Source organism: Myxocyprinus asiaticus, chromosome 19 (genome assembly GCF_019703515.2).
Source record: "Myxocyprinus asiaticus isolate MX2 ecotype Aquarium Trade chromosome 19, UBuf_Myxa_2, whole genome shotgun sequence".
Taxonomy (NCBI): Eukaryota; Metazoa; Chordata; class Actinopteri; order Cypriniformes; family Catostomidae; genus Myxocyprinus; species Myxocyprinus asiaticus.
In genome coordinates, this window is record NC_059362.1 from 33,810,447 (window position 1) to 33,820,457 (window position 10,011).

General features: G+C 37.7%; 1 protein-coding gene across 5 annotated transcripts in view; it reads right to left on the bottom strand.

Annotated features, from left to right (window-relative positions):
- The window catches only part of LOC127456753 (hemicentin-1-like), a 145,180-nt gene extending 136,192 nt beyond the window's left edge, over window positions 1-8,988 (bottom strand). For 4 of the 5 annotated variants that reach the window (XM_051725314.1, XM_051725312.1, XM_051725311.1 and 1 more), the window contains exon 1: window positions 8,379-8,986. In XM_051725314.1, coding sequence (XP_051581274.1) covers window positions 8,379-8,628 — 250 coding nt within the window. In that variant the 5' untranslated portion in view covers window positions 8,629-8,986. Of the gene's footprint in view, window positions 1-8,378 lie in introns of all 5 variants that reach the window. The other variant, XR_007899882.1, reaches the window with a different exon arrangement.
- Window positions 8,989-10,011: the final 1,023 nt, after the last annotated feature.

Below are 10,011 nucleotides of genomic sequence, written 5' to 3' on the forward strand. Positions count from 1 at the left end.
TAAGATGACAAAACTTAAGAAAAGAATCCTCCTTAAGAATGTTGAGATGATTACAGCTCCAAAGGCATCAACTGGTTTTAAACATGTCAGTCCGATGTTCATTCACAAAGCTGGCTGTCAGCTAGCAGCTATTTGAAATCATGACTGGATGTTCAGTTGAAGGATTGTGTGTGTGAGTACCTGAGAGAGAAAACAGAGAGACAGAGCTGCAACCTGGTCTCACAATATCATGTTACTATACCTACAGTTTTGCAAAATGATTGTACGTATTGCAGCAGTTTCCCGGTGAAATGGACACTACGGGCACTAAAACAACTTTAGCCGCTTTTCCACCATCGGGCAGAACAGTACTCGTCATGAAACCGTACTATTCCAGGGCCAGTTAGCGAATTCGTGAGGGGTAAAGAGTGCACTATGGAGGATGATCGCATATTCCCATTTTTAGAACTGCTTTCCCCCCTGGATTTTACTCTGCAAAGCAAAAGGAAATCAAAGAGTAAAAGGCAAGAGGTTTACCATCATTTACTGAGGGATTGTGCATGCCACTGAACAAGAACACACAGAAAGGTAAAAGTTCCCAGACTAGCTTAAAAGGACATTAATTGACAAAATATTATAAGACTAATATAATGAATTTTAATAAGCTAGCAAGTGTAATCTATCTCCCTGACGAAAAAGGCGTGTAGAAAAATGATGTACTATAGTCCTGTTAGTTAAATAATCATCATAAAATCATAAAGATACACCAAACATACACTATTTTTTTTTTTCATTTAAATGTTATTAACCTGACCATAGCAAACATTGCCAGCTACCTAGAAACAAATATGCAGCATGGTTGAGCAGGGTTAAGTACGGTAAACTAACCGTGTCAAGAAATCCAGGACGAGAAGGGTTTGTAATTGTGCCATGCTGAATCATTCTCAAGTGGAAATGCTACTGGAACTGTTCCTCATGGTGCTCATGACCGTTCAGCCACAATGGAGGAAAAAAGCTAATGCATTTTATTCCCTTTCACACAAATCACAAAAAGAGTACAACAATAGATTATCCTTTCATACACACTTACTTTTCAGCCTCTTCCTCACAAGATGCTTTCTTATGACAACAAAATACTTTTACTAAAGCACATGACTTGAATGGTTGACATTAGGGCTGAAACGATTTGTCGACGTTATCGACAAATCTTTTAGTTGTTGAATAGTCATTTGACCTCATTTAATGTAACATGAGAGCATATGAAACTCTAATGATGGTGCAAGAGCAGCAATGCAGCTCGTGCCTGACTGAGGAGAGGAAAAAAACAGCTCACAGTCCAGATCCACTCTAAACTTTCCAAACAGCTTCAGGTGATGTAGCAAAATATAAGGAAATTATACAAAAATACAAAATAAGTAAATACAGAAGCACTCTCGTTGTGGAATAAGCAGAGCCAGAGCTTGTGTGTCGAACGTCTTTAAAGGAAACACCCCGGTGTTAAATCTTTAATGCAGTTATTTTTAATGCGTTATAGCTTTATTAAAGTTAAAATAATGAGGAAGCAGGTCATGTAAATAACTACAAACTCCAAAACTGGCATTTCTCTGTGCAGTCAGCGCCTCTTCTATGAGTTGCACTAAGTGTCCCGATCTAAGGGGGAGAGAGTGAAACTGCACACGGAGGATGCACAATCTATCGCAGGGATGCTCGTCCTTCGAGTGCGCGCTTGCTGCAGCTAGATAGCTCGTGACTTATTGAATCATAATATGTGTCACTGTACACTTCTTATCGTCAAGAAAACTGTCAATATGCAGCTTTATTAATAAGAGGTTTTTTTTTGTTTTTTGTTTTTGTTAAAGATGGATTGAAGTAAACAAAAAGGTGAAAGAGAGTCACCCCATTATACACTGCAACAAAATACGTTGAATGACATGAGAAGATGGTCGAAGGTACAGAGATATTTTTAATGACTTTGTGTTGTCTCTTGGAGTTTCATGAGCACAGAAGCATATAAGTACATCCACAGTGTTAAGGTAAGATCTTGTGTATTTATGAATAAAGTACACTTATTTTAAAACCTCCCCACTCTGCTTCCCATTGTTATGACATCCCTTGAACATTTTCAAATACTCATGATAACTTTTGGCAACTCTATAACCTGTAAATCCACTTCGCTAGAAGGGAAGATACTATTTGACATCAACACCATAGATATCTACAGTACAGTGCATCCGGAAAGTATTCACAGTGCTTCACTTTTTCCACATTTTGTTATGTTACAGCCTTATTCCAAAATGGATTAAATTCATTATTTTCCTCAAAATTCTACAAACAATACCCCATAATGACAATGTGAAAGAAGTTTGTTTGAAATCTTTGCAAATTTATTAAAAATAAAAAACGAAAAACATCACATGTACATAAGTATTCACAGCCTTTGCCATGACACTCAAAATTGAGCTCAGGTGCATCCTCTTTCCACTGATCATCCTTGAGATGTTTCTACAACTTGATTGGAGTCCACCTGTGGTAAATTCAGTTGATTGGACATGATTTGGAAAGGCACACACCTGTCTATATAAGGTCCCACAGTTAACAGTGCATGTCAGAGCACAAACCAAGCCATGAAGTCCAAGGAATTGTCTGTTGACCTCCGAGACAGGATTGTATCGAGGCACAGATCTGGGGAAGGGTACAGAAACATTTCTGCAGCATTGAAGGTCCCAATGAGCACAGTGGCCTCCATCATCCGTAAATGGAAGTAGTTTGGAACCACCAGGACTCTTCCTAGAGCTGGCCGCCTGGCCAAACTGAGCGATTGGGGGAGAAGGGCCTTAGTCAGGGAGGTGACCAAGAACCCGATGGTCACTCTGACAGAGCTCCAGCATTTCTCTGTGGAGAGAGGAGAACCTTCCAGAAGAACAACCATCTCTGCAGCACTCCACCAATCAGGCCTGTATGGTAGAGTGGCCAGACGGAAGTCACTCCTCAGTAAAAGGCACATGACAGCCTGCCTGTAGTTTGCCAAAAGGCACCTGAAGGACTCTCAGACCATGAGAAACAAAGATTGAACTCTTTGGCCTGAATGACAAGCGTCATGTCTGGAGGAAACAAGGCACCGCTCATCACCTGGCCAATACCATCCCTACAGTGAAGCATGGTGGTGGCAGCATCATGCTGTGGGGATGTTTTTCAGCGGCAGGAACTGGGAGACTAGTCAGGATCGAGGGAAAGATGAATGCAGCAATGTACAGAGACATCCTTGATGAAAACCTGCTCCAGAGCGCTCTGGGCCTCAGACTGGGGCGAAGGTTCATCTTCCAACAGGACATCGACCCTAAGCACACAGCCAAGATAACAAAGGAGTGGCTACGGGACAACCCTGTGAATGTCCTTGAGTGGCCGAGCCAGAACCCAGACTTGAACCCGATTGAACATCTCTGGAGAGATCTGAAAATGGCTGTGCACCGACACTCCCCATCCAACCTGATGGAACTTGAGAGGTCCTGCAAAGAAGAATGGGAGAAACTGCCCAAAAATAGGTGTGCCAAGCTTGTAGCATCATACTCAAAAAGACTTGAGGCTGTTATTGGTGCCAAAGGTGCTTCAACAAAGTATTGAGCAAAGGATGTGAATACTTATGTACATGTGATTTTTTTCGTTTTTTATTTTTAATAAATTTGCAAAGATTTCAAACAAACTTCTTTCACATTGTCATTATGGGGTATTGTTTGTAGAATTTTGAGGAAAATATTGAATTTAATCCATTTTGGAATAAGGCTGTAACATAACAAAATGTGGAAAAAGTGAAGCGCTGTGAATACTTTCTGGATGCACTATATATAGCAACTGCTAAGACAGGAAGTTCCAAGACAACATTTTCAAGATGGTTGTGTGCTAGTTTCTCTGGTGCATAAGGTGAATAAGCCTGTCTTTTCACCCATTCCTTAATCACAGATATTCTTAGAAGTCAGAACAGACCAACTCCTCATATTCCCCGATTAGAGCTCCCCTTCCTCAAGTTTTTTACAGTATCTGTTAACTGGGTTGTATAAGTTATAAATAAAATAGATCTAAACTTCTGATTAAAATGCAGGAGAACACACAGATCCCTAAATGTCAACTGATAGAGTTTCATCAAGGGCCTCCTGTGCTGGGAGCAGGGTTATTTTGTTTTTATTTGTGTAATAAAACGAATGGACACTTTCCAGAAAGCTCCTCGCAGATTGATAATTTCTTGACAAACAAGCTGTTCATGTTATTTGTTGTCTAAATAATGTATATTCCACTCATTCGGCAGCGTCTCCCATCTGCAAGGCTTCGTAAAATAATCTACAATAATGCAAACAAATAGGCAGCAGCCTGATTTCAGTACATGATTGCACACATCTGGAATATTAATTGATTATTTTTTCAAAGGAAAAGGCAAACTCACTCACAGTCTCTCTCTCTCTCTCTCTCTCTCAATCTCAAATAGTCTTCTTTTGTGTTGCAAATCTTTCAGTTTAGTTACAGTGGACAGTGCATTCTGAAGCAATAAGCAGAACAGCGTGCATCTTGAAAGAAATTCCTCAGCGCCCCAATGAGTGGATGGAAAATGTATTTGGCACGCTGTGTTTGGACACTCTAGGTCAGATTCAGGTTGGGAATGAAGAAGGGGGAGGCTTTACATCTCTTGAGACAATATTTTCTTTTTAGACTCTCTCGCTCACTCTTCATAGGCTTTGGAGATTCTAGATACATATTTTTTTTTTGTGTGTGTGTTCTTACTGCCATATTTACAGTACAACACAATGTTACTCTTACTCTTCAACTTTACACTTTACAGTATATGTCATTTTCTTGACTTATTGCTCCTCACAGTGTCATTGATCGTTGTTTAGATTAGAAAGAATGAGTGGACTTGTCTTTGTATTTGCACCAAATAATTACAGAGCCAAACACATCCATTCTCTCTGTTCACATGATAAAGACTCAATACAGGTAAATATAAAGCTCTCAAAAAAGTCAAGCTAAGACGTAAGAGTGCAACTGACCAAAAAGTCTGTTTTTGATCCATCATTTAGGGACTTCTGAAGGTGTGCTTGTCTTCTTTAGACAAATACCTACAGTGTGTGTAACCCTCCTATTGCATTCAGAATCTGCATACACCTTTTGCATTCACGGATCACTTAACTCTTCATACATGTAAAAAGATTGATATTTTTGGCAATGTTAACTTACAAATGTAAAAGTTATTAATTAAAATGCAATTTTTTTATTAATAATAAAATGTAGAAATTCTTTGACATTTCAATATATATATTAACTACAGCAGAACCAGTGTGATAAATCTGAAGACATCTTTTTAATATGCAATTTATATTAACATGAAAAGTGAGAATTACTAGTAATTTGAATCAATCTCCTATTACTCATAACTGCTCAATTCAACTTGGTGGTCAAAAGTTGTGAAACCACCGTATTCTTTTTCAACTAAACTTCATCAAAACAACTGTACAACTCAAGTATACAAAATTAATACTTCTTTACTATGTTTTTAAGCAAAATAACTTCTATTTACTTGCAGGAACTGCCAAATGTTAATGCGTGAGTCATATGGCTGCAGAGTAAAATGTGGACATATTCTTCTTTCAAGCCCTATTTAGACTAATGTGTGCATGAACAAAATCTTGCCACACCCACTTTAGGCGGTAGTACCTTTGATTTATTTTATTTGTTATGTTTGTTACATCTGTCATGTCTGTTTAGTACAGGAATGTGTGCGTGTCTGTATGTGTTTATGTTTGTAAACAAGATGCCGTCCCAGTGAGAGACAAAAAAAAGTGTGTGAGAGAGTATGGGAAGGAGGCTAAATGTAAGTGAAGTGTTTTTAGATATACAAAAAAAAATCTACATAATATCATGTGTAAAGCCACAATTGATGCCCGGGTCAAAATTGACCCTTGAACGCAAAAGATGTAACATTTTTTAAATGGTTTTATCTCTTACACAATTTTATTCAAAAATCTGAAAAGAAATGTATTATATAAATTATATATTATATATTATATATATTATATATTATATATATGTGCATTTTGATAGTCTTAACAAAGTCACAAAGTTTTGCTCCCGTACTAAAAACTATGTAGTATTTAAAAATGATCTACAGTTGGAAGTCAGAAGTTTACATACACTTCATTAAAACTCATTTTTTAACCACTCCACAGATTTCATATTAACAAACTACAGTTTTGGCAAGTCATTTAGGACATCTACTTTGTGCATGACACGAGTAATTTTTCCAACAATTGTTTACAGACAGATTGTTTCACTTTTTATTGACTATATAACAACTCCAGTGGGTCAAGTTTACATACATTAAGTTAACTGTGCCTTTAAGCAGCTTGGAAAATTCCAGAAAATTATGTCAAGCCTTTAGACAATTAGCTTCTGATAGGAGGTGTACTGAATTGGAGGTGTACCTGTGGATGTATTTTAAGGCCTACCTTCAAACTCAGAAAAAAAATTGTGGACCTCCACAAGTCTGGTTCATCCTTGGGAGCAATTTCCAAATGCCTGAAGGTACCACGTTCATCTGTACAAACAATAGTATGCAAGTATAAACACTATGGGACCACGCAGCCATCATACCGCTCAGGAAGGAGACACATTCTGTCTTCTAGAGATGAATGTAGTTTGGTGCGAAAAGTGCAAATTAATCCCAGAACAACAGCAAAGGACCTTGTGAAGATGCTGGAGGAAACAGGTAGACAAGTATCTATTTCCACAGTAAAACGAGTCCTATATCGACATAACCTGAAAGGCTGCTCAGCAAGGAAGAAGCCACTGCTCCAAAACCGCCATAAAAAAGCCAGACTACAGTTTGCAAGTGCACATCGGGACAAAGATCTTATTTTTTGGAGAAATGTCCTCTGGTATGATGACCTTTGGCCATAATTACCATCGTTATGTTTGGATGAAAAAGGGTGAGGCTTGCAAGCCGAAGAACACCATCCCAACCGTGAAGCATGAGGGTGGCAGCGTCATGTTGTCGGGGTGCTTTGCTGCAGGAGGGACTGGTGCACTTCACAAAATTGATGGCATCATGAGGAACGAAAATTATGTGGATATATTGAAGCAACATCTCAAGACATCAGCCATGAAGTTAAAGCTCAGTCGCAAATGGGTCTTCCAAGTGAACAATGACCCCAAGCATACCTCCAAAGTTGTGGCAAAATGGCTTAAGGACAACAAATTCAAGGTACTGGAGTGGCCATCACAAAGCCCTCAATCCGATAAAGAAATTGTGGGCAGAACTGAAAAAGCTTGTGCGAGCAAGGAGGCCTACAAACCTGACTCAGTTACACCAGTTATGTCTGGAGGAATGGGCCAAAATTCCAGCAACTTATTGTGAGAAGCTTGTGGATGGCTACCTAAAATGTTTGACCCAAGTTAAACAACTTAAATGCAATGCTACCAAATACTAACAAAGTGTATGTAAATTTCTGACCCACTGGGAATGTGATGAAAGAAAGAAAAGCTGAAATAAATAATTCTCTCTACTATTATTCAGACATTTCACATTCTTAAAATAAAGTAGTGATCCTAACTGACCTAAGACAGGGAATGTGTTCTACAATTAAATGTCAGGAATTTTGAAAAACTGAGTTTAAATGTACTTGGCTAAGGTAGACTGAGGTGAACTTCTGACTTCAACTGTACCTCACCCGGGTCAAAAATGAAACGAACGGTATATGAGGGTTAACTCATACTTCTACTTTGAAAATACCTTATTATTAGGGCTATTAGAGTAACCTTATTGTCCTTTACAGTCACATAATGGTCCTTGGAAAAAAAGACTGCACTAGCAGGCAGACAAATGCTGCTTTCAAGGTTGTTCCGCCTGGATAAACGGAATGATAATGACAGTGAATTCACAACACAGAACATCTGGGTGCTACAAAGGTGCGAGGCTATTCAGCATTAATAACAAGCAGCTCTCAGTAAACTACCAGATTTGTCGTGTTTCTGGCAACAAGAACTTCTTTAGATTAGCAGCATTTATTCATCAGGCCTGTCAGCATAAGACAGTGTTGGTATGTAATTCACAAGAACGCAGATGGGAGTGTTCTTGTGAAAAGCATACAACATTTTCCTTTCTACAGTAAAATCAATTATAAGGAAGAAGAATTCAAACATGCAAAACAGCAACAAGACTCATACTTAAATTATACTGAATACTAAGTGAAATTCAGTTCTATAAGAACATAAATGTGAATAAACATACTGTATAAGCTGATACAGTGTAATGTAATTATTACTTATTGTATGGCCTAATATAGTATTGAATATGGAATCAAATAAATTAGTAGAAGAGATACTGAAAAGTCGTGTTTATTATTTTTATTATGTACCTGGGTCATGAAAAGGAACCAAGGCGAAGTTGTACAGTGGTGTCTTTGGTCTGCTGAGTGAGGTCTCCAAAATCTTCGATGCTCCTTCAATCACTTGCACCAAATCATCGTACATGGAGCCGGTGACATCAAAGACAAACGCCAAGGTGGACGCTCCTTCTGGGATGTTTTCGGTTGTAACCTGGGCTGCTGACAAAACTACAAAAACGAATACCTGACCAAGAAAAAACGGCAAAAGTCTCAAGCCCATCTTAAGGTCTCCCAGTTCAGAGGAACCTCTACACCTCAGCAAATAAAAACTCGAAAAACTATTTAGCGACGAACTGAATGAAATTGTCAAGACATGGTTTCAAAATGTCAAAACAGACACTAATGTAAAAAAAAAAAAAAAAAAAAAAAAAAAAAAAAAAAGAAAGAAGTCTTTTGGGAGACAACAAAAGTGGAGAAAAGTGAGGGGGAATAAAGTTAGTCAGCTTTCTCCTGACCGTTGTTAGCGCGAAGATGCTTAAGAGTTGTCGTAGTGTGCGCGCGTGACTCTCTCTCTCTCTCTCGCTCACGTGCTACTCTCCTCTGAAGTTTCTCAGTAAACTGTCGCCTGTTAAAATGCTGATCCACTGTTAACTTTTCGCCAGGCGCGAGGCAACAAGCACCTCAGGCAAATTCGCTGTATTAAAACGCTGCACTCTGATTGGTCCACAGCTGGGCTCATTGGAAACAAGAAACCTTATCCAGTTTAATTAATTGTAATAATTTTTAATAATTTACCTATACAATTTAGAAATCCTGCAGGGTATTTAAAAAACTACTAAAATGTATTTACAACCAACGCAACTCCTTTGTAATTAAAGGAATATTCTGGGTTCAATACAAGTTAAGCTCAATAGATAGCATTTTGGCACAATATTGATTACCCCACAAATCTATTTTGACTTGCCCCTCTTTTTCTTAAAAAAAAAAAAATTTAAAATAATAATAAATAAATAAATAAATAAATAAAAATCTGGTTTACAGTGAGGCACTTACAAAGGAAGTGAATGGGGACAATCCGTAACTGTTAAAATACTTACTGGTTTAAAAGTATAGCTACAAGACATAAACAATATTCATGTTAACATGATTTTAGTGTGATTAAATCGCTTACTAATCCTTTCTGTGTAAAGTTATAGCCAATTTTAAAACTTCGTTGCCATGACGATGTCAACAAACTCTAAACCCTAAAATTACTGTAAAAATGTCGATTTAAACAGCTTTACAGCTCAAATAATACATGAGTTTTGACAGAAGAATTAATGTGTGTTTATTATAAAATTAAAAGCTTCACATTTCTGCCTTTAAACCCTCCAAAACTTGGCCTCACTGTAACCATGATTTTTGCGTCGAAATAATTTTTTGTGGTAATCAAAATTAAGCAAAAATGTAGCTTGACTTGTACTGAACCCGGAAAGTTCCTTTATGAACATAAATAAAATATGAACATGAGGAGATAATACAATTGAAATGAAATATATTATTATCCGCAAAGGGAATGTTGTATTGGATGCTAGGCTTATGTTCACATACACAATGCATTTTCAATCTTCTGTTTATACAACCCAATAAAAATTTATTGTAAAACAACAAATAACAGAAAAAC